Source organism: Ovis aries, chromosome 23 (assembly GCF_016772045.2).
Source record: "Ovis aries strain OAR_USU_Benz2616 breed Rambouillet chromosome 23, ARS-UI_Ramb_v3.0, whole genome shotgun sequence".
Classification (NCBI taxonomy): Eukaryota; Metazoa; Chordata; class Mammalia; order Artiodactyla; family Bovidae; genus Ovis; species Ovis aries.
In genome coordinates, this window is record NC_056076.1 from 11,037,473 (window position 1) to 11,063,832 (window position 26,360).

At 39.3% G+C, this 26,360-nt stretch overlaps 1 protein-coding gene across 5 annotated transcripts in view; it reads right to left on the reverse strand.

The window, feature by feature from the left end:
- The window catches only part of CDH7 (cadherin 7), a 142,625-nt gene that overhangs the window by 18,827 nt on the left and 97,438 nt on the right, over positions 1-26,360 (reverse strand). For all 5 annotated transcript variants that reach the window (XM_060405191.1, XM_060405190.1, XM_015103578.4 and 2 more), the window contains 4 exons: positions 17,403-17,656; positions 4,375-4,511; positions 2,087-2,208; positions 1,107-1,224 (listed from right to left, as the gene is read on the reverse strand). In XM_060405191.1, coding sequence (XP_060261174.1) covers positions 1,107-1,224; positions 2,087-2,208; positions 4,375-4,511; positions 17,403-17,656 — 631 coding nt within the window. The remainder of the gene's footprint in view (positions 1-1,106; positions 1,225-2,086; positions 2,209-4,374; positions 4,512-17,402; positions 17,657-26,360) is intronic.

Below are 26,360 nucleotides of genomic sequence, written 5' to 3' on the forward strand. Positions count from 1 at the left end.
CTGTAATGTGAGAGACCTGGGTTCAATCCCTGGGTTGGGAATATCCCCTGGAGGAGGAAATGGCAATCCCGTCCAGTATTCTTGCCTGGAGAGTCCCATGAACAGCGAAGTCTAACAGGCTATAGTCCATGTGGTTGCAAAGAGTTGGACACAACTGAGCGACTAACACTTTGAACTTTTGATAATCTTCTCTGTTTGCACACACACACACACATACATCAAAGTTAGATGATAAATAGCAAGTTCTCATACTTCCTTGAAAAGTTTTTATGATTGTCTATATATTATGTATTGGAGAAGGAAATAGCAACCCACTCCAGTATTCTTGCCTGGAAAATTACATGGACAGAGGAGGCTGGCAGGCTACAGTCCATGGGATCACGTAAGAATCAGACACAACTTACTGACTAAATACACTATCCATATGGCTATAAGAGTGTGTGTATGTGTTTATACAATTGAGCAAAACCAGAAACTAGCTACATATATTTGAAAAATGTTTCTATAATGACCTTTATAAAACTGCTTTTCTTTGAAGCAGAGAAATGAGATTTCGAATGACAGGGAATTCGTTATTCCTTTTAAATTCTGTATTTCTTGGCATCAAGAGTATATTATTTCCATGGATTACTTTTATTCTAAAAATGAAACAGTAACTGATGTTGACACTGAAAATACTACGTCAAAGGTTATTTAGGGTGAAATGTGTTCAGTCCAATTACTTTTCTAATGTCTCAAGTTATGCCTAGGTAGTATAATCCTTACTAAGGCATTTAGCTGACCCTCAACTGATTAGATACTCTCAATAAAGAGCTTTGTATACAAATAAGGAAGCAAATAGCCAGAAAGAAGGGACAGAGATGAATCCGTCATCTCCCCTCTTTGAATTTAGGCCTAAAATGATTTAAGTAGCAGTTTCTTCATGACAGAAAATCCATAGATAAAAATTACTTGAGGGGCTCATTTCCCTTTAATTAATGTCCTTGCTGTTATGAGAAAGAAAGAAAAAAAGAAAATCCCCATCAGCATTCCTGAGTGAGAAAAAGCTCTCTTGTTTAGAAAGCTCCTACCTGTTGCCTCCTCTGGTGACAATAGTTCAACCTTACCTTTGTTGTCTTTCAGTGAAAAGTTGTGGTTGTTTGTTGCATCAGTTGTTAAGCTGAAATAAAACTGGTGGCCATTGGCTGGCTCGTCTTTATCGACAGCACTGACTTTCTGGATAACCTAGGAATAGATAATGTAAAACACGACAGCATGCTGTGCGCTCTGTTTTGAGCAGAGGATAGAGCAGCTTAACACTGATGATAAATACCATCCTGTGCAATGAGCTGGGGAAGGGTCAGGTGTACTGAAATGAGGACTTCCCTGGTGGCCAAGATGGTAAAGAATCTGCCCGCAATGTGGGAGACCTGGGTTTGGGGAAGATCCCCTGGAGAAGGAAATGGCAACCCACTCCAGTATTCCCACCTGGAAAACCCCATGAACAGAGAAGTCCGATAGGCTATAATCCACAGAATCGCAAAAAGTCAGACACGACTGAGTGACTAACACACATACTGATATGAATGCAATCTAAAAAGGGCTCTGAAAATCAAATCATGTTCTTTTCAAAATTCGTATTTGAACTGACTTTTGTGAACCTCAGAAATAAGCTGTACCAACTGATTATACATTATCAGACATCACAAGACACTGACAATATGGATAAGCAGACCAAACCACAAGGAGGCTACACTCCACTAAATCTGTGGAACTTTAAAGTATGTAAGCCCTGCTGTGTAACGTAGGAAATGGCCCAATCGAGCTTCAATGCTATATTTCTCTTTAAAAAAGCCTAAGCGCTTAACATCTACCTTAGCTTTTACAATGCTTACCTTTCTTCTGGAGGAATTTTTTCATCATCCCAATTAAACCAGAATTTGAAAGTTCCTTTAATATTAGTTTACGCTATACATCAAAGTGTTAGTTTTGCTGAAACATGCTGATGATATTTCATCTTAAAGCTGGCAGGATATCAAAAGCAACTACCGCTGGGTATTTTTAAAGAAATCATTAATGAGGAGGCTGGTATTCTGAAGCCTCTTACCTGGCCTGGCTGGGCATTTTCACAAACAGTGGTCTCATAGTCCATGGCAAACTCAGGGGCGTTGTCATTTATGTCAAGGATAGTGATTGCTACGTAGCCTCTTCCCACTTGAGATGGATTCTCTAGTAAAGAGGAAAAGATTTTCTCATTTACAGGCACATCTCGTTCTATTGCACTTTGCTTGAATGTGCTTCACAGAGATTGTGTGTTCTACAAATTGAAGGTGTATGCCAACTCTTCATCAAGCACGCCCATCAGTCCCATTTCTGTAATAATACCGGCTCACCTACCGCATGTCTCTGTCACATTTTGGTAATTCTCAAAATATTTCAAAACTCATATTTATTATGTGTTATGCCACCCTTATGGCAGAAAGTGAAGAACTAAAGAGCCTCTTGATGAAAGTGAGTGAAAAAGTTGGCTTAAAGCTCAACATTCAGAAAACTAAGATCATTGCATCTGGTCCCATCACTTCACGGCAGATAAATGGGGAAACAGTGGAAACAATGGCTGACTTTATTTTTCTGGGCTCCAAAATCACTGCAGATGGTGACTGCAGCCATGAAATTAAAAGACACTTACTTCTTGGAAGGAAAGTTATGACCAACCTAGATAGCATATTAAAAAGCAGAGACATTACTTTGCCAACAAAGGTCCATCTAGTCCAGGCTATGGTTTTTCCAGTGGTCATGTATGGATGTGAGAGTTGGACTGTGAAGAAAGCTGAGTGCCGAGGAATTGATGCTTTTGAACTGTGGTGTTGGAGGAGACTCTTGAGAGTCCCTTGGACTGCAAGGAGATCTAACCAGTCTATCCTAAAGGAGATCAGTCCTGGGTGTTTATTGGAAGGACTGATGTTGAAGCTGAAACTGCAATCCTTTGGCCACCTGATGTGAAGAGCTGACTCATTTGGAAAGACTCTGATGCTGGGAAAGATTGAGAGCAGGAGGAGAAGGGGATGACAGAAGATGAGATAGCTGGATGGCGTCACCAACTCGATAAGACATGGGTTTGGGTAAACTCCAGGAGTTGGTGATGGACAGGGAGGCCTGGCGTGCTATGGTTCATGGGGTTGTAAAGAGTCGGACACAACTGAGTGACTGAACTGAACTGATGGTGACCTGTGATGTTCCTAATATTCTTACATCTGAAGGTTCAGATGACAGCAGTCTTTGGCATTAAAATATTCCTTAAGGTGTCAACACTGTTTCTCTAGACATAATGCTATTTATTGCACACTTCAGAGATTACAAGTGTCATATGCACTAAAAAACAAAACATGTGACTCATCACTGTAATACTCACTTTAGTGCAGGTGGCTGGCATTGAACCTGCAACCTCTGATCTCTGCTTGTGCTTAGACTAAAGCTATTACTCCACTGCCATCTTTCTTAAGAAATTTATATTATGAACAGTTAGAATCAATCAAAAATGTCTGCCTCTAAAGCACAAATCTAATAAGGAAATGACCATGGTTCATGTAAAATCTAGAATCATACATTGCAGATTTTGAAGGGAGCAACAGAAATTCTGATCCAAATGTCATATACACACAGAGAGTGACAAAGCAGCCATGAATTTAAATATTATCTGATGTTAGAGCTCCTTTTGTATGAATATGTCTATAATATATACATATTACCTATGTATGTGTCTGTATATATATATATAGCAGAAGGAAATGGCAACCCACTCCAGTGTTCTTGCCTGGAGAATCCCAGGGACGGCAGAGCCTGGTGAGCTGCCGTCTATGGGGTCGCAGAGTCGGACATGACTGAAGCGACTTAGCAGCAGCAGCAGCATGTATATGTGTGTGTGTGTGTATATATATACACACACACACACCATATTATAAACATGCAGACAATGTAATTGTGCATTGTTCTCGAAGCTTTTCTCATCAAGGACCAAAATTAGTTTAATATGAGAATACACAAACTTGAGTGTCTGGTTAGAGATCAACTGACTATTTTTGTAAGCTACTGGACTAAACCATGTCAGCATAGATGCAGCACATGAACTGTGACCACAAGACAAGAAGAAAGCGTCTGTGGGTAAATCAGGCCCATCATTTTATGGTCACTTCATTCCATTAACTTTCTAAGTATTAGCAAACCAAGTTAGAAAATGTAAATATATTGCACACCTTGAAACTAGGGAGTTCCAAAATTTTACTGAATTCAAACAAGTATCTAGTAAAATTCAAGTTGAAACTATAAACTCATGGCAGCCCATTTTCCACTTTCAATGTCCTCCATCCTAATTTAATGTTAAACCTTACAACTTACGGCTCTCCATTGCAAGGACTGTGATATTGTGAACAGCGTTCGTCTCTCGATCCAAAGATTTGGCGGTTGTAATAACTCCACTGTTGGCATCGATATTGAAGTATCTCTCCAAATCTGTGTTTCTGTCAATTGAATATCTAGTATTTTAAAAAAATTAAAAAGCACTTCAATATTTATGTCTGATTATAATTTGCTCTATTTATTTCATTAATTGCACATAAAAATCACCAAATTCTGCTGACTCCATGATCTATGGAGTCACATTAACATAGAATATGCCTAGTTTAAAACTGCACCAGGGTTCTAGTTGATTCATCATCTGCTTCTCAGTAACCTCTGCTTTTCTGTCCAACAGTACAAAATAAAAACAATCGTATAATTAGCAAAATTATCTTCAAACTAGATTTGAATATGCCATTATAAACTCCAAATAGTGATTCCTAAAACACAATTACAACATATTTAGTATCCTTGTTTACGATTAGAGGTCCCTTTAAAATGACATGTATGTAGACAACTCACCCATTCATATAAACTGAGTAACATCTTGTGTTTTAGTAACTCCAGCCTGATCATAACCTTTCTTCCTTTTGTTATCTCTTACTCAGGGACCACAGACATGTTTCCAAGCAGAACCCTGCACCATGCAGAAAAGGGAGCCCTGGTATACTGTTGGTGGGAATGTAAATTGGTACAACCACTAGAGAAATCAATATAGAGGTTTCTTAAATAAAAAAAAGAACCCACTCCTGGCCATGTATATGGAGAGAACCGTAATTTGATAAGATACATATACCCGATATTCACTGCAGCACTATTTATAACAGCAAGACATGGAAGCAGCCTAAATGTCCATCAAAAGAGGAATGGATAAAGATGCACTGCATACAGTCAATCAAGTATTAATCAGCCACAGGAAAGGACAGAATAACGCCGTTTGCAGCAACATGGACGAGCCTTAGAGTGTCATACTGAGTGAAGTCAGATAGCTAAATATCAAATGATATAGCTTATAATCTAAAAAAGTACAAATGAACTTTTATAAAATAGAAGGTAGAGTCACAGATGTAGAAAACAAACTATGGTTTCTGGGGGAAAAGCAGGGAGGAATAAATTGAGATGCTGGGAATGATATATACACAATACTAGAGATGTTATGGGGAGGGAGGTGGGAGGGGGGGTTCATGTTTGGGAACGCATGTAAGAATTAAAGATTTTAAAATTTAAAAAATAAAAATAAATAAATTTTAAAAAAAACAGTAAAAACAATACAAAAAAAATAAAAAAAAATAAAATGGATAACTAATAAGGACCTACTGTATAGCACAGGGAACTCTACTCAAAACTCTGTAATGGTCTACACAGGAAAAGGAGCCAAAGAAAAAAAAAGTGGATATATGGATAACTGAACCACTTTGCTATACACCTGAAACAACACTGTAAATCAACTATAATCCAATATAAAATAAAAATCTTTAAAAATACCTCAAATTACATAAACATTTTGGTGTGTTAAAGCCTTTTCTCAAAATATCTGCTATCCAAACATTAGTGAAAAACTACTGCTCTACTTGCATTCTTATTCAATTATGCTATTTTTTGTTCCATATACAAATTTCACCCTTTCCTCATTAATGACTATCTTCAAATGCACTCACAGTCTTTCTACTTAGGTGAAATAAGGACTGTCATTTAAAAACAAATGAATGAACAAATAAACACACACCCAATTTCAGAAAGTATTCTGTTTCCCGAGTACTTTATTGGTGATTATTAAATAGAATCATATAGTACTACTCTGCTCTGTAACAAGATGCAAGGAACATAAAAAGGAAAGACATCAAAAAATGTCACCAAACAATTGACCACAAACCAGCAAACATTACTGTCTTTGTGCAGCGACAGGTATTTGGGTATTCAGAATATTAGAAAGCTATCTAAGGGATCTGTTCTGTTGATGGCATAGGAGACAAGATTATCAGCTGAGAGAGGAAGGAAAAGGTAGTTTGAGGAGGAGAGAGAATTGCTTTTTTTAGATGAGACCAACAATATATATAGGGAGAGTATCAGAGAAGGCAGTGGCACCCCACCCCAGTACTCTTGCCTTATAATCCCAGGGACAGGGGAGCCTGGTGGGCTGTCACCTATGGGGTTGCACAGAGTTGGCCACGACTGAAGCAACGCAGCAGCAGCAGCAGCAGCAGCAGCAGCAGCAGCAGCAGCAGCAGCAGCAGCAGGGAGAGTATAAAGGAATAAGCTACACATTGTGGATTTTGCTCCTTTGAGACTTATGTCCATTAATTTAATGTGAAGACAGTCATCCTATTCATGTCTTGCTTATTTGAAGAGGTACGTAAAGGAGAGGGTTGGGTTTAGCCAGTTATGGACAATCAAAGAAGAGGAGGGTAGATTCGGACATCTGCATAGGAGGAATGATAAAGAAGACCCATGGTCTCTAAGCTTGTAAGAAAGAACTGAGGAAGTAAGAGAAGGCAGATTGACATGACATGGTAGCATCACCAAGTAGGAGGACTTTCCCAGGATCCAGAACTGCTGCAATGGGAGGTAGCAGATAAGAGAGTAGATGCTTGAATTAGATTTTCCACAGTAGCTCAGAGTTAACAAGACAAGGGTATGTTCGTAAGCATCTATGACAAAACTGGGGCAAAGAAACAGATCATTAAAGTTAAAAAGACTAAGAAAGTGACAGGCTAGATACTAATCATCATGCCAAAAGTGATGGTAGGGAAAGACAAAATAATCTGAGTACTAAAGACTCAACACATCAGTGTGATTACTGTATATGTGGTGGCGGGGAGCAACAGGAAAGGTTTTGAGTCAAGTGTGGTGACACATTCTGCCAAGAGTTGAGAGTCTGGAAGGGAAAGGAAAACTAGTTTGAAAATGGTAATGGCAGTACAAAGGGTACTCACCCTCACCTCCAGGATCTGTGCTACATGAAACGAGAGGAAAAATGCATTTTAACTGAATGTCCTTATACCCTCTACTTACCATCTATTTATTGCAGCTAAGTATCAAATCAAGACATTCTGTTTAACCTGTCTGTCCTATCTGTTGACCTCAAGAACATTTTTCCTTGGGTTTGGATCCTTTTCTATTTATAAAGCTTTACTGGAATCAAAAACATGTGTTTTTCATTTTAAAAAACCAAATTTCTTCCATTTGTGTCAATTTCTTTGTTGGCCTCCATTCTGTCAAAACTATTGTTCCCTTCTCTCTTCTTACTTTCTATCTCATCCAAGTTTCCCACAATTGACTACTGACAACTCCTTAAAACACATTCTCCTTTTGCCTTTATTAATATCATGTATTCTTTGGTTTTCTCCTACATTACTGCCTGCCCTTTTCAGGACCTCAGTTGCTTTACCCTCTCCTCCATAATCTTTATCCCCTTCTCTTTGAAAAAAACATTTTTCCTTCCATCTTCTATGGCCCTGTAGATTAACTCAGTTCTATAATTTCGATGAGCCCTACATTTATATAAAAATCTCCTGGGCCAACCAGACTGACTTACTGAATTACTTGCACACATAAATAAACAATGTGAACGGAAATGTGACATTCTCAGGCTGCTGTCCTGTCTCCTAAGGTCTCCCACACCACCTCCGCCCTCCCTCTTTTCCACCTGAGAAAATGACATCACCTGTCACGTGGATGCTCAAGCTAAAAACATAGATTTGTTTCTCTCTCTTGTCCCTGCATCAATTTGCCAATATCTACTCTCAAGTGCAGTCATTCCAAGCTACCACATCCGAGCTTAGATTCTTCATTATTCTACTTTTTATCAGCGTACCTCCATTCTTAGAATCTACTTTCCACACAAGAGGCATGCAAAAAAAAAAAAAAAAGAACAGACATAAAGTTTCTGTTACATAGAAAGTCCAGATCTTCTCTGAAATGTTGCATTAATCAAACCAGTTTTTGCCATTATTTCATATTATTAATATATTCTCTCTTTATATATACCTGGGAAGAGAAAGAGGAATTAACTTGAGAAGAGATGGAAGACTCTGGCAGGGACCAAGAGTAGACAAAGAAGTTATTGTACTTCTTAATCACAAGGACTTGGGATCCCCAGCATTAAAGGGGTCCCTAGTTTCTACCAGCCCCTCTCGACATGCAAAAAGCAGGCATTTCTGCATGAGACATTAGTTAAAGATAAAGTTACCTAAGGGGAAAACAAATTCCTTAACCAGGAGAAATAAAGAAAATATAGCTTTTTTTAGAGTGAGTGGTACAAACTGTCTCTGAATTAGTCTGGGAAGCCTGAGTGAGGCCAAGAGAGAAAAAAAAAAACACTACAAAGAAGTTCAGAGCCGCAGGCTCTTTGTAGCTCCAGATCTACTGGTTTGGGGACAGAGAAACACAATTGCCAATTAGAGGCTGAACAGGAAAGGAAAGGACTGGTGTTTCTCTAATCATGACCCAAAGTTATCTTTAATGCAACTTCTGCTGCAGTTAGTAGTGATTGCACACTCGCAATGATCCTTCTAGTTTCTATAAATTACAGCCTAAAATACTTGACCTCCTTCACTGTAGGTTGGAGCGACCAATTAAAGAGATCGCTTCCATATTTTTGCAGCACCAGCAGTTAAGGTTTCTGCTCTCTGTATTTATTATGCAGATGCCTCTGAATCTCAATATCCAGTCTCAATCCTTTTCCTGAGATTTCGTAAACTACCCCAAATACCGGCAACATCTTCTGTTAAAGGTCAGTATATCCAAAAGCAGATTCATCAACCTTTCCCCCGACAGTCCCTCCCCCTAAATATACTAAGAATTTAAAATATATACATTGTTTCCTAGTCCTCAAACAGCTATGTAAGGTCATGTAACACATTTTCACTTGCATGCCTAATGTTCACCTGCCCTTAATTCTTATTCATAAAACCTGGTTATGTCAGAGGCAGGCATGTGTCCAGCTGAAAAACTACACTAGCTAGCCTCCCTGTAGATGCAGTATCCTTACATCTGTGGGCTTCCATGGCTCAGACAATAACCAATCTGCCAGCAATGCAAGAGATCCAGGTTCTATCCCTAGGTAAGGAAGATCCCCTAGAAAAGGGAATAGCTAGCTACCTACTCCGCTATTCTTGCCTGGAGAATTCCATGGACTCTTAGCAAATGAGATGCAAAAGAAAATTTACAGGTTGAGCATCATTCCAAAACTCCCTTAAGGATAGGAGACAACTGCTAATTCACCTGGCATTTGATTTTGCCCCTTCCCCTCTATCTCACCTGGGATACGAACACACTAGAGAGCAATCCAAAAAGCATCTTGTAAATAGAAGGTGATGAGTGCCTGGTATAAGAAGCCAAGCCCTTGATGACATTATCCTGCCAATTTGTCGTTCTTTGATTGTCTGGTACCAGACTTCTCATTGATAAGTCATTAGTGTTAAGCTTCGTTCCTACCAGCCAAGCATAGTTTCTAAGGCAAGCAGGTACCATTATTGCTGTAGTTAAGGACTGGACTTTAAAGTCTCAAAGCTGATTGCTGATGGAGCCAAGATTTAGAATGGTGTTTGTCTGTACCATCTTTCCAGTATTCACCATATTGCCTATAGATGAGCTTTTAGTCTCTGCTACCTACATTTCTAGAATTCAGCTTTACGTTATTTTTCCCCACTGCTCTATCTAAAATTCTAAGATAGTCACACTGATGTATTAATGGAATAAATGACAATATAGCATGTATCTCCATTTTGGTGACTTTCCTCGTGTTGGTCCTTTTTCACTCTGATCTTTCCTCCCTCCAATTATTGTACTCCTACTATTCCCTGATGACAGTCCTCTGGCAGTAAAGCCCCAAGCCATCCCAGTTATTGGACTGGCCAAATGTTCACTCCGGTTTTTCTGTAAGATGTTATGGAAAACCCAAACAAACTTTTGGGCCAACCCAATACTTCAGAAATCACGCCTTTTTAAGGCTTGTGGTATTTATGACTCAGGGATTTCACTAAAAGCTCTCTGTGCTATTTATATATACCACCATGAACCACAGACTGGGCATTTAAAAGGTAATATTTATAGCCAGGACCCTGCCACAAACTTATCGTACCAAGTTAGACTTTTCATTCACCGTTTGTATTCTTTATCTGCAAAATGAGAATATTTTACAAGACGATTTCTCATTTCCAGATTTAACATTGGAATTTTTTTCTAAGTTTTCGCTAAGATCTCTCCTCCTGCTAGATAACAAGTGGGCTGGGATTGTGTCTTCTTTATCTGAATATCCCAGTGTTCTGCACATCTGCAACAAAATCAGTCCTAAAAAATGCCTGTAGTTATCGGCGCTGCTGTTCAATAAGCTATGGAGATTGATTAAAATGGTCCTCTCCACGTTCACAAGCAGCACACTTGTCACCTAGCTACTGATATGCGTGTTGATAGACACAAAGGGAGTATGCAGATGAGCAGGCTGGATGAACACCAAGGCTTCAGTGCTACCTCCCAGGTGGAAAAGGTAACATAATAAATAAGCATCGACAAACCTGATCAATAGAAATAACTGAATCATTTGAGCTGAAACCTTAATCTCTTAAGTAATTTGCGTGTGCGTGCGTGCGTGTGTGTGTGTGTGTGTGTGTGTGTTTAGCTGCCAGCAATGTACAGGTTTTGATACAGAACCTGCTAAAATCCTAGAACCACATTTTCTAACTCTGTGACTGGAGTCATGTTTATTTATAAACACTGAAATGTTAATGCTTGCCTTCTAGGGCTTTAATGAGAAATAAATTACTTCAAGATAAGCTGTTGAGTTCAGTACTTAGTGACACCACTGTTTGCAACCTCATCCCCATTTTCTAACAAAGGTAACTCAGCTTTCCTTTGGGAATTTCAACCTTCTCAATCTCACGCAGCCTTGATGGGACTCACAATGAAGAGGCCCAGGACTTCCCGGGTAAGAGGACATGTGTCCTAAGACAGAAGCCCCCATAAAAACTTTCTTAAACAGAGCCATGAGAAGGAAAAAAAGTGGCCAATGTTTTATCCTCTGTCACATTCATAAGAGACTGTCCGCACATTCTTGCTACTCATATTTATAGAGAAACCTTCCTCCTCTCTTTTCTAAAGACTGGCTGTTCAACTTTCCCTTTAATCCTGTGAGAAATTCACATGTAATTTAGATGAAAATAATATGTACAAATATAGGCATGTATACAAGCCACTAAAAATACACAGTGAATTATTCAAACACCCAACGTGTGCTCAGACTAGTCACACCACACACTGTAATATCTGATACTATCTTATCACCTTTCATTGGAGGGATACCAAAAGAGCCTGCTGGTAAGTATCATTATGATCCCTGAACATAAATACCACTCTAGTTCTGTATCTGGATTGTTAGAAATGCCAAAAATGATCCCCAGTACTTTTTTTCTTAAGTTGGGGTATAGTTGCTTTACAATATTATGCTCGTCTGCTGTACAATGAAACGTGCATGTGTCTCCCTTCTTCCTCTTGGACGCCCCTCCCACCCACGCATCATCCCACCCATCCAGGTCATCACAGAGGGCTGAGCTGAGCTGAGCTGAGCAGCAGCATCCCCCTAGCTGGCTATTTCACGCATGGTAGTACACACATGTCAATCCCCGTCTCCCAGTTCATGCCCCTGCCCTGTCATCCATTACTCCATAATCACGCTTCTTTGCATCTGATCTTTGTAATATCATGTTTCAATTCATTGGCTATTTTAGGCTGAGGGACTTGGGGCTTGCTGAACTGCCTGTGCAGTAAGTGTGCTCATTTCACAATATAGCATTAGACTCTAAGAATCTAGCTCCCTAAAACATGGACTTCTCAGGTGGGCCAGTGGTAAAGAGTCCACCTGCCAATGCAAGGGGACACAGGTTCGATCCCTGGGTTGGGAAGATCTCCTGGAGAAGGGAATGACAACCCACTCCAGTATTCTTGCCTGGAGAATCCTAGGGACAGAGGAGCCTGGTGGGTGGTCCTAAAGACTCAGGAATAACTGAGCACACACACAAATGCATACCTCAAACACAAACAGACCTTACATAATATTTTTGGCTTGTCCAAATCCTGCCACCCCTAAAAGTCCAGCTTAGGGTATCAATCCTTCAAATGAGGTCTCATGTCCGGTGAACTTGGGGTGATTAGTATTTTTCTCACAATTTGCCCTGTGAGAGCTCTGGCACTTTCCCCACCATGTACTATTTAACTTCTATGGAATCTTATTTCTTCAACCAGATTGTAAGTTCCTTGAGGTCAGAGGAAATGTTTTATTCATCTGTTTTTTTCTGTATTTTTCCAGTGTCATGCACAAAGCAGGTTCTTAATCAATGTATGTGATTCATTGATCAGTCTGTGAATGCTGACATGAAGAATTAATAGTCCTCTAGAGACTACACTGCTCTTACAGTTTTTCCCATCTTACTGATGAGAAACACAGAAGCAAAGCTTTTGTTATTCCGAAAAATGATCAGAATCAGCAGAACACAAATCAGTCTTTTCAAATTCAGTAGATAAAGCCTGATATTTGCTACTTGCGGTCAAAATTTACAAGAAATGGTAAGACACTACATAAAAAAAAAAAAGTCAGAAACATTCTGGCCCTCAATTACCCACTTTTGTTTTCAAAATTTCTCTTTTTTCCTAAGTAATCTCAATCACCTAATTTCCAGTTCTGGCTTTTAGTTTTCATATCAGGAAAGAGAAACAAAGTATGCACGCAATGGTGGGCCGGGTAAGCCCTCTGGATGGTGTGCAAGCTGTAACAGACGTACCAATTCACAAAGCTGTTGTCCTCTAGCGAATCACTGGGCTCTGGGTTGATTTAGTTTTTCACCCTGTTGTTATTATACTTCTAAACAGTTAGAATGGTAAGGTTTCAGTAGTAACATAGACGCCCTGATATTCTTTTAAGGAAAGGGCAGATGTGCAGAGCTTTAAGTTGCTACATTAGTGGAGTAGTTAAAAAAAAAAAAAATGCTGGGTAAGGCATGGATCATATGGGAAGAAGACCTCCATTTACCTTGCTGGAGGCAAGTGAATGCATTTCCTTTTAGAATTCTAATTTCTTGCCCCATATATCAGAAAATATTCCAAACACAAACAGCATATGCTAGATTTCAGTATTATGCTGCAAAGAATGTCAATGAATTCAAACACTAATTATCCACTCTCCCATACTCTTTTACAATTCAAATATTATCTGGCCTAATGTCAAACAACTATGAGGAAACAAATCCTGCTTTTCCATTCCTCCGAGAACTACAATATTTCTAAAGGTACAGGAGCACAAAGTTCATAATTGTAAGAGTCTTCAGCTTCCATCTCAACCTGGAGATTCACTTTTCCTAGGATCTCAGCAGACTGTGGAATCTACTCGTCTGCAGAAGGGCTTATATTTTGATAGTTCCTTGAGTGCCCAATGCAAATACATGTTTATGTCCATTAAACAACTATGCAATATTTACTACAATATCTTGGAAAATATATGAATACAACAGAACCTTCAGTAGATTGCCAATATATTTCCTTGTAAAATATGTTTCCCTTCATTGACTTTACTTACCTTGAAATAAAAATGCATGAAAACAATAAACTATAATAATAGTAATGTACAGGGATAATACTTCCTAATATTGCAGTAATGATTGACAGTTTAAAAGCATCAGTTACTTTCCCTTTCTCCCTTAATGTTCAAAATATTTGGGGTAGGGCAAGGACTGAAAGTGCTGCTTTTCCTTTTTATTGGATTATATGGAAATATCCCCTAAAGGCACTCAGCAAACAGCAGAAGAAAACCAATTTTCTAGAGAATATTATTTCTGGAAGTTCCCCTCAACTCACTGAACTACACAATGAGAAGACTGGCCTCTTAAAGACTATCATAAATGGACCAGGAAAGAGAAATATGTGAGAGAGAGAAGTCCAGAAACAAATAAGCTATGAGTGATTGTGCTGACCTTATTAAAAAAAAAAAAAAGAGTAAGGCAAAGCAATGTTGCAAGAATATGAGCATAAACCTAAGTCAAATTATTTTTCAAAAAGCAAAAGATATATTCATTCACAGGCACACACAAAATAATATTTAATTCAACATTTAATTCAACTTTGAACAAAATGCTTATTTGTGAGATTTAGAGATTAGAAAAGGATGTAAGAAGCACTGACCTGAACTTTCAGGATCACCTTTATTAGTTTTAAGAAACTAAAACTGAGGTAAAAATACAGTGCTGGCGAGCTGATGGAGGACACAGAAGTCTTTACCTCCAAATTCAGCAGAGTTCACCCTTTGGCCTTTTCTTTCTCTGTGTCCCAGGGAACAGACGTGGAATTCATTTCATCTCTAACTCAAGTCACTACCCACTTGGTCCTACTCTCCTTTCTCCTTCCCCAAATTATACTGCATTTTTTCAAATAAAATATTATTAAGAATGAAATATTTACTCTGAAAGGCTCTAATAGAATGATACACAAGGAAATGGATAAAGAAAAAAATTATACCAGTAAACCAAAATTTTCTTAAATCTCTCACTAGCTTAAGTAGTGAATTATCATGTATATTACTGTGTCTATTTTTCCAGTCCTCAATTTCATGAAAGCCTTCTTTCTCCCCATTAAATTGAGTGATTTAAGCAGAAGTCAGGCTCTCCTGAGCACCTCATCTATAACTACGATTGTACTGTGGTTGTTTGTTCATAGGGGACGAAAACTAGTATGCCACTAGTGTTGTGATGCTATAACAAAGCCCAGATTCACGTCTGTGCACATTAAGAGGACTTAGTGGATGAAGCTGAACTTATGTCAGGGAACTTTCTGACAATACAGGCTGGGCTTTTACAGGGAAGAGACAGCTTATTCCATCTGAGTGCATCTGGAACTCATAGATAGTCTAGTGTACAGAAGGTTATATTCTTAGAAATGGTTCATGATCACTGTGTTAAAAATAATACAGCTACTACATAGCCTGAATTTGTTATATCGACAGAGAAGAAATGAGTATGATTTAACTTTTGAAATAAGTTATACAATTCTTTACTAGACTATGATACTCATGTCAAACAAAAGGAAAAGAGCACACTAATTACATATAACCTCTCTATATATATGCTGATTATTATTTGTATATAAATGATAAATTGATATTTAATATCATTAAATGTGTGTAATAATTTACTTATATAAATAATAAGCCTAAACCTATTATTTTAGGGAGACAGATGATTATGAGCTCTTCTTAACTAAAAATCATTGTCTAATGTGTAGATGTTTTTCATGACACTCTGCAGTCAATGTCCAGACTTCGTTCATAAGTTACCTCAAGAGCACTTAGCATGATTAAATATCAGTTACACCAGAAGTTCAATCGATGGTTAGTTGAACATATCTCAATATAAAACCTTCACTACTTTTTTGTGAAATGTGAAAGTACAAGTCGCTCAGTTGTGTCTGCCTCTTTGGGGCCCCATGGACTATACAGTCCATAGAATTCTCCAGGCCAGAATATTGGAGTGGGTAGCCTTTCCCTTCTCCAGGGGATTTTCCCAACTCAGGGACTAAACCCAAGTCTCCCGCATTACAGGTGGATTTTTTACCAGGTGAGCCACAATGGAAGCCCAACAATACTGGAGTGGGTAGCCTATCCCTTCTCCAGGGGATCTTCCCAACCCAAGAACTGAACCGGGGTCTCTGGCATTGCAGGTGGATTCTTTACCAGCTGAGCTACCAAGGAAGCCCACTTTATAGATTTTATAATCAAAATCCAAATCATGAAATAAAAATGTGTTATGAACCCAAATTAAGACATGAAATACAATCTAATTTCTAATATATTCTATATAATCACTTAGATATTATTTACTTGAAAAAAACATACTTTATCATATGTATACATGTGAACACATGCATATAAAAATATGTATGTAGCTCTTAGATTATAAGACTATAGGTAAAAAGTGTGAACTGTAATGCTGTGATATTTTGGAACGCTTACATATCATTGTTCTGTTAGTCCCACAGAGTTGGTTATAACAATGTTTCTTCTCTCTATACAGGCCTATTGAAAGAACATTTTAAAATAGTCCTTGTATATAAATAAGGTATTATTTTATTTTTAATAAGTAGATTAGACTAACAAACACATACTATCCATACAGACCAATATAAAAAAGGATCTGTTGGGAAATTAATCCCCAATTTACATTGTTTATAAAATGAGTTTTCTAACATAAAACACTTATCCTGCAATGAGGACACGCATCACTTTCTCTTTGATCACAGTTTGTGCTGAAAAAGTGCTCAGAATAATGGGCTGAACAGGAACATCAGCTCTGCCTGTGGATGACAATGGTTCCTAAAGATACAGTATTGCAGGACTTTCCTGGTGGTCCAGAGGCTAAGACTCCATGCTCCCACTGCAGGAGGCTCAAGTTCGATCCCTGGTCAGAGAACTAGATCCCACATGCTGCAACTAAAAGATCCCGCACACTGCAACTGAAGATCCCACATACTGCAACTAAGGCCCGCCAGAGGCAAACAAATAAATGTTAAAAAAAAAAAAAAAAGGATATAACATTGCCACACAATAATGGCCTTGGATAATCAGGTGACATATTTTGGAATTAGTAAAATGTTGAGGGGTTCTGATCCTGTTTCACTTCTGCCATGATGGCTCAATACATATATATAACTGGTTTCTCTTTGCTATAACCCCAAAGCTTCCCCAGCGGCTCAGTGGTAAAGAATCTGCCTCCAATGCAGGAACCACAGGGAATGTGGCTTCAATCCCTGGGCTGGGAAGATCCCCTGAAGGAGGGCCTGGCAACCTGCTCCACTATTCTTGCCTGGAGAATCCTATGGACAGAGTAGCCTGGCTGGCTACAGTCCATAGGATCGCTAAGAGTGAACCAGACACAATAGAAAGCAGCTGAGCACTCACGATCCCAAAGCATCATAATGTAGAGACATACATGAGTTGTCAACAAGGGCACACTGTTACAGAAATATTGAAAAGGACAGCAATGAGCTCTTACCTCACTGGGCTGTTGGAAGAATCTGGGTCATGAGCTGCTACGGTGCCAATAATATTCCCAACTTGGGTGGCTTCCGACACCTCCATGGGGTAAAGGGGCGCGGAAAACACAGGGGGCTCGTCCACGTCTTCCACGATTATCTTCACGGTTGTCGTGTCGCTGAAGGGCCCCAAGCTCAGAAAGCGGGGGTCGGCATCTTTGTTTGCAGCTTCTATCCGTAGCGTGTAACTTGTTTTGGCTTCAAAATCCAAGTCCTGTAAAGAAAGTTGTTAGGAAAATTAAATTGCCCATTAAATACTCAGAAAAGCAGAACCTTTTCACGTATGCATGTCAATAAGCACAGTACGGACTCTACCAGGAAAATGTACCATCAGCATTCAAAAACAATAAATAATAATGCCAATCAGAGTCCTTGTGGCTTTCTGGCTCACAGACAATGGTAAGTGCTTTTGAGCTAACTTAATCCACTCTGTGTAGTACACTGCGTAAGTAAATGCAGGTCTTTAGAATATTACTGGAACAATAACTGATATGATATAAAAATCTTTTCCAGCAGGGACCTCCAGGTAGTATTCATCTACCATGTAATTTCACTGCACTATCCAGGAGTACACGTTGAAAAGGGGGAAAAAGATAACTTTCAGTTGAATTTCTCATTTACAAGGTCATTTTCATTGATTTAGGGGACTCCTTTACAATCCTAAGACTTCCCAGGTGGCGCTAGTGGTAAAGATCCCGCCTTCAGTGAAGGAGATATAAGAGATGTGGGTTCAATCCCTGGGTCGGGAAGATCCTCTGGAGGAGGGCATGGTGGGAACCACTCCAGTATTCTTGCCTGGAGGATCCCATGGACAGAGGAGCCTGTACGGTCCACAGGGTCGCAAAGAGTCGGACAAGACTGAGGCGGCTTAGCACACACACTGACCGTCCTAGACTTTCAAGTGTTCCGAATGCAGCGGAAGCAGAAGCGGCATACTGTAGTTATACAGCCAGAAAACATGGCTGATTCTTACTTTTTTAACTTTTTATTTTGTACTCGGGTACACCAATTAACAATGTTGTGATAGTTTCAGTTGAAAGGACTCAGCCATACGTGTACCTGTATCCATTCTCCCCTACACTCCTCTCCCATCCAGGCTGCAAGGTAACAGAGTACAGTTCCATGTGCTATACACTTGGTCCCTATTGGTGATCTATTTTAAATATACAAGTGTGTACACAGCTGATTCTTCTTGATGAAGCACCCATTGTTTCTTCCTTCAATATTCCACCATCACTATACACAGTCTCTATTAAACGGTTGACAGTTACAATCTCTCTTCTACAATGTTTCAACAGGATTAACATGCCAACATTTTCCTCAAATACAGTGACCCAAGTCAAACCATATGGTAGCTTTAAAAAAGTTTTAAGGGCAGTTAGGTGTACGTGTTAAGCACCATCTGTGAAAAAAAAAAAAAAAAAAAGAATCATATGCCCGACATGTGGAAGCTGTCTGTGATAATAGTGCGCTTCTCTTTCTTTGAGAGGTACAGAGAGCTCCAGCTTGTTGGGACTTTCGATCTATCTCATCACTGAAACACTGTCCCAAAATAACTGGTACATTTAATGCTATAGAAGCAAAAATTTTAGAAAGAAAGTAACAGAAATCGCAGCACATATATAAAATAATGTACTGTAAAGCAACTATACCCCAAATTGAGAAAAAAACCCACCAACCTTAAAAAAACCAATATATTTGTCATTTTACATGTTATTTAATTTAAAAAAGCAGTGAGAAAAATTAGCTAAATGTATTGCTGTGGAACTATAGTCTAAATTCATAGTCATGTGTATGGGCATATGTGTGCATACACTTATAGGTATGTATACATTCCAATTCATTCCAGAAGGATATGAGGCTAATTAAAGTGATGGCAATATATAACTATAAAATGTATATACACTTAATAACACACTCTATGTATATGTGTATATGCCATATGAGACATAAAAATTTATATACCACTTATATAAATATATTAACATATATATATATAACTTAAACCAATACAAAAATAGGTTTATAATATCTAGGCCAGATAGCATTTATTGAATTTTCTGCTTAACATCTGTCTCATCTAGTAGACTGTAAATTCCAGACTGTTTTTTCCGGCACTAGGATACTTAGTGCCTATTCAGAATTTGATACGTTGAAAAGCGTTGATAAATTCTTAATGAATTAGAAAAAGACACAATCCAGATATCCAGACCTCAAGAGCCTTGAAAATGAACTGAATCTTTGCGCCAGAGAATCCAGAAGGTTGAAGTGCAAGATGGGGGGAAGAAATAGCCAGGTATATCGTTTTTCTTTTTTTTTTTTCAGTTTTTTATTTTTTAAATTTTAAAATCTTTAATTCTTACATGCATTCCCAAACATGAACCCCCCTCCCACCTCCCTCCCCATAACATCTTTCTGGGTCATCCCCATGCACCAGCCCCAAGCATGCTGTATCCTGCGTCAAGTTTTCTTGACCAGAAAAACTTCATATAATTACTATGGGAAAACCAAACTCTAATTCTTCTCTGAGGTTTCACATGAAAATGCTGGGACCTCCTTGGTGGCTCAGTGGTGAAGAATCTGCCTGCCCATGCAGGAAGAACGGGTTCGATCTCTGATCCGGGAAGATCCCACAGGCCATGGAGCACTGAAACCATTCTTTGAGGCTACCATTTTTTTGGTCTACTCTCCAAAAATATTTCTAGCCCAATGGTTGTTAGGCAAAGATGAGAATCAGAACCACACAGAGAACTTCCTAATACATTCCTGGCCCATTCCAAGATTTTGATTCAGCAGATCCAGGATGAGTCACAAACATACATATTTTATCTTCAGGTCATTGTGATGCAAATACTCTTCTGAGAAACTTGATGGTTCGGTGGAGGTTTAATCACTAAGTCGTGTCTGATTCTTGCAAACCCATGGACTGTAACCTGCCAGGTTCCTCTGTCCATGGGATTTTCCAGGCAAGAATACTGTGAAGTGGGTTGCATTTCCTTCTCCAGGGGAGCTTCCTGACCCAGGAATTGAACCCGGGTCTCCTGCACTGCAGGCAGATTCTTGACCGACTGAGATATGACAGAAGCCCAAGAAACTTGACTTCCTCATTAAAATTTTCTTGGGCCCATACATGCAATCCAATATTTAATTTGGGTTCTGCTAAAAATCAAACAAAGCATTCTTATCTACCCAAATACATTTACTTAAGACACTCTCAACATACACATAGCTTAGATATGAACCTATTCAATTTGTTCTTACATTACTTATAAAACTGGTAAGTTATGAGAAAAATCTTATTTTTATATATTCTGTGACTATGTAAGACAAGACGAGGTTAAAAAAAAGAAAAACAAAAAAACCAAGAAAGAAAAAAGCCTGTTTACCTCTGCTTTTCAATCACTTCAAAACCACAACTTTCAAGATATTCATGCAGGTTTACCAAAAGGGACAGCAAGTCTTTCTGTATTCAAGTAAAAGTTTGACTGACTCATGAAAGAATAATTTAACATTTCCTGCACAAATGAATGCAATTATTTTATGGCAACTTTTTTTTTTAATGTGTCTAAAAGGCAACAAGATGCAGTAAAGACATCTGGATGCTGCCAAGTCATAAAGAAACACAGGATCACGCATGAAGATTGGCTGCCTAAAAGCTATTATGAAAATAGAACCATAAAAGAATTCTTATGAGAGCCCATGAATCAAGATTCCAGACAGAAGGAATTGCCACAAAGAATGATTTTCAGAGCAAATCACAATAAGCCAGTTTTCAAAGAGGGGTGTGGTGTGATAGATGGCAAATTGAAGAAATGACTTTTGCAGTAAAATGTTAATTCCTGCTTTCTCCTTCTGATTGATTTGTACATAAGCAATATATCCCATAACTATTAGACTTTGCCAACAAAGGTCCATCTAGTCAAAGCTATGGTTTTTCCAGTAGTCACGTATGGATGTGTGAGTTGGACTATAAAGAAAGCTGAGTGCCAAAGAATTGATGCTTCTGAACTGTGGTGTTGGAGAAGACTCTTGCACTGCAAGATCAAACCAGTCAACCCTAAAGGAAATCAGTCCTGAATATTCTTTAGAAGGACTGATACTGAAGCTGAAATTCCAATACTTCAGTCACCTGATGTGAAGAACTGACTCATTTGAAAAGACTCTGATGCTGGGAAAGATTGAAGGCAGCAGAAGGGGATAACAGAAGATGAGATGGTTGGATGGTATCACAGACTCGATGGACAGGAGTTTGAGTAAGCTCCAGGAGTTGGTGATGGGCAGGGAAGCAGAAGCCTGGCATGCTGCAGTCCATGGGGTCACAGAGAATCAGACACAACTGAGCAACTGATTAAACTTCATGAGCAAAGCTATACTTGGGGAATGAAAATTAAAATAATAACCAGGGAAAGAAGAGGAAAGGGAAGGAGATAAAGGTACTGTTTAAACACAGTCTATTCAATATTTGAAACTACATACCACTGGAGACTAGATATATTTGGAAATTTGACCAAAACACTGTTCAAGCTTCAGCCCAAAAGAGCAAGAAATATGAAGGATTCCTAAGAATCTGAACTCAAAATTCCATCACTTAGACCCAAATTAGCAATGCCATACAAAAGTTGCTTTATCTGTCAAGTGTCATCTATGTCAGAGACACTGAAAGACAAAGCTGCTTGTTGGCCATGCTGCTGCTAAGTCACTTCTGTCGTGTCCGACTCTGTGCAACCCCATAGATGGCAGCCCACCAGGTTCCCCCGTCCCTGGGATTCTCCAAGCAAGGACACTGGAGTGGGCTGCCATTGAAACAGCATTGTGTAAATTTATTGCCATCAAAAGATGATGAACTTTGGGATGAAAAAGCAAGCATAATAACTAAGACAGTGGTCAGCAACCTTTTCCTGTAAAGACCAGACAGTAAATAATTAGACTTTGTAGGCACTAAGCTTCTCTGCCACATGAAAATGAACTAGCTTGGCTGTGTGCCAGTAACACTTCATTTACAGGCACTGAAATCTGAATTCTATGTAACTTTCACATTTCATGCAACATTCCTTTTTCTTTTGATTCTTTTTTCCAATCATTTGAAAACATAAAACTATCCTTACCTCTTGAGTTGTCTAGAACCAAGCAGGCAACTGTTTGCCAATCCCTGGTCTACGAAGCCCCAGATAATAAGCTTCTCTCTCCAGACTAGAGGTTCACACCTCTTCCTCCCACCCTTTTTACTCCAAGTAAAATGAATTATTCACTATATACAGTGCACTTGGTACATTTCCAGTGTGTATCATCTGCTGTTCCCTCCTTCTCATGGAACTCTGTCTGCCATTTCTCTTACAGGAATCTTTTGGAGATTGTGTGTGTGTGTCTGTGTGTGTGTGTCTGTGTGTACTATAGCCTGTAGCCCTCCAGGCTCCTCTGCCCATGAAATTTTCCAAGCAAGAGCGCTAGATGGCTGGATGGAGTAGGGTGCCATTTCCGACTCCATGGGGTCTTCCCAACCTAAGGATCAAACTTGTATATCCTGTGTCTCGTGCATTGGCAGGTTGATGCAAGGTTGATACTACTGAAACTAAGTAAAAGTTGCTACTATTGAAACTAGCGGAAAGCTCCAGTGAAAGACCAAGATTATATGTGTACTTAGGGGCAGACACCAGAGAAGGAAATGGCAACCCATTCCAGTACTCTTGCCTGGAAAATCCTGTGGACGGAGGAGCCTGGAAGGCTACAGTCCATGGGGCCGCTGAGGGTCGGACAGGACTGAGCAACTTCACTTTCACTTTCCACTTTCATGCATTGGAGAAGGAAATGGCAACCCACTCCAGTGTTCTTGCCTGGAGAATCCCAGGGACGGGGTAGTCTGGTGGGCTGCCGTCTATGGGGTCGCACAGAGTAGGACACGACTGAAGTGACTTAGCAGTAGCAGCAGGGGCAAACACACGATGTAAATTCTAAGCCATGTCTGCCCACCACCCACTCCCTTTCTGCTAGAACAAACAGGCATTCTCCAAACAATAAGGAGCAATAAGCATCCTGTGTTGGATGATATCATCACATCTTGGTAGCTGCCTACCTCACCAAGTAAGAAGGGTTGCTGTAAATTATTAATCAATGTAAAGCATCTACAACAGTGATGGACACAGAGCAATCACTGCATAAGCATTTGCTGTTACTACTGTACTATTATTAGTGCCATTATTTCCTGCTAGATTATGAGCAAATCAAATGCAAAGTAAAGACCACGTCTTTTTCTTTCTGTTTTTCCCCAGGACACCTAGGCCTCTGTCTTTGGCAAAATTAGCTTATAATATTCATCTTCTGAATTAAAAATCATTAACTATCATAAACAGTGGAGTCATCAATTTCTCCCTGCCCCTGTTAGCTTCCTTAACAGTAAAACCTTAGTTAAAACAGCATCTTGAATTCATTTAATAAAATCTCTGCACTGAGTTTTTCTTCTTCTTTTTATAGCTTGGTTTCTGGTTTACAGCCAAACACGCTCTCATGAAACTCAATGGCCTTCTTTTAGGGCTTGTACTTTTGGTCAATCCTGTTGTTGATGTTTCAGGAACTGATCCAAGTTACATCCTTCTGGAAATTCTTCAATCTGTTCCTGTAGCCATCACATGGTTCCACCAGGGCTGTTCTGTGTTATTGTACACATGTATCCCTGTCTATATATTTAGAGTCTTATGTTTAATACAGATTTTGTACAGAAGCACAGAGACCGTTCATCATCCTTGAAAGCATTTCTATCTCTGGTACTTTCAGCTGTCCTTTGGATCAAAGCATTAGACTCTGTTGTTTTCAATATTCTCCCTACTTCTTGATCAAATCAATATAAATCATTTTTACTAAGTAAATGGGCTTCAATGAGACCGTACCAATGGAAAAAGAACCCACAATCATAACCTGCCCTTGATGATTATCTGACTGTAAATTAATCTACTACTCAGGAACTTAGCTTGGAAGAGCTTTCTCAGCAATTTTGTACATTTAATTTTGTACATTGAAACAGTTTACGAATTCTAAAGTTCTTCCCTTTTCCACAAGCAAAACATGCCATTATTATGCACAACTACACTGCAGCCTTCCTTTCTCCCTTCCCTCAACTGTGCCCTCAGGTTGACCAAATGCAGACAAGACGTTTCCTTACTCCTGACCTCCCTTTTCTTAGAACAAACCTTCAACAGGAGTCTTGCTCCAAGTTATAAAACTACCTGCTATAATGAAAACACAAGCAGATGTACATTTCCTTTGTGTAAAACAAATATAGTGCGATCTACACTCACCCCATTCCACACACACATACTCCAGCCCTTCAAAATTCTCCAAGTCTCTGTAATCTTTCTTCCCTAACTACAATATTCTTGAAGTCTGCCTTACATGTTTACCTTTGTCCAGTGATATTTATGCTTTGACAGTTGCAAGTGACTGTCACCACTACACACAGCTTTGGTCTTAAAATGTCTGTGAACTACAAAACCTATATCCAGATTCGTGCACTGTTATTTTTTACAGAGAAGGCATCAAGGGAAAGGTGTGTTCCAAGCTATTATATATAATAATAAGTATATTGAACTAATAATTAACAAATGATTCTATTTAACTTATATGCAGAGTACATCATGTGAAATACCGAGCTGGATGAAGCACATGTTGGAATCAAGATTGCTCGGAGAAATATCAACAGCCTCAGATATGCAGATGACACGACTTTAGTGGCAGAAAGTAAAGAGGAACTAAAGAGACTCAGGATGAAGGTGAAAAGGGAGAGTGAAAAAGCTGGCTTAAAACTCAACATTCAGAAAAATGAAGATCATGGGACCCAGCCCTATCACTCCATGGCAAACAGATGAGGAAAATGTGGAAACAGGGTCAGATTTCACTTTCTTGGGCTCCACGATCAATGTAGACGGTGACTGCAGCCAGGACGCCTGCTCCTTGGAAGAAAAGCTATGATGAACCTAGACAGTGTATTAAAAAGCAGAGACATCACTTTGCCGACAAAGGTCTGTATAGTCAAAGCTATGGTTTTTCCAGGAGTCAGGTACGGATGGGAGACTTGGACCATAAAGAAGGCTGAGTGCCGAAGAACTAACACTTTTGAACTGTGGTGCTGGAGAAGACTCTTGAGAATCCCCTGGACAGCAAAGATATCAAACGAGTCAATCTTAAAGGAAATAAACTCTAAATAGCAATTGGAAGGACTGATGCTGAGGCTGAAGCTCCAATACTTTGGCCACCTGATAAGAACAGTGAACTCACTGGCAAAGATCCTGATACTGGGAATGATTAAGGGTGAGAGGAGAAGGGAAGGACAGAGGATGAGATGGTTGGATGGCACTGCTGACTCAAGGTACATGAGTCTGAGCAATCTCTGGGAGATAGTGAAGGACAGAGAAGCCTGGTGCACTGCAGTTCATTGGGTTGCAAAGAGTCAGACACGACTTGGCGACTGAACAACAATAACAACAATATATATATATATATATATTGTTCAGTCGCCAAGTCGTGTCTGACTCTTCGCGACCTCATGGACTAGCTTGCCAGGTTCCTCTGTCCATGGGATTTTCCAGGCAAGAATACTTGAGTGGGTTGCCTCTTCCTGCTCCAGGGGATCTTCCCGACCAAGGGATGAAACACACATCTCCTGTGTCTCCTGTGCTGGCGGGCGCATTCTTTACTATGTCACTGTTGATGCCTTCATAGATATTCAGGAGTTAAGGGGGAGAAAAAGAAGAGCTCTGAAAGTTTTTCCAGCTCTGTGGGTGTCCTCTACAAAGCATTGACCCTTTCCTGTCTCACTGTGCTAGATTTTGAGATCTATGATAGAAGCCAAATGTAAAATCTTACATCTGTCCAGCAGGTAACAGTTGTCTGAGACAGGTAAGAGAGATTCACTGCCTGCTGAATGAAGG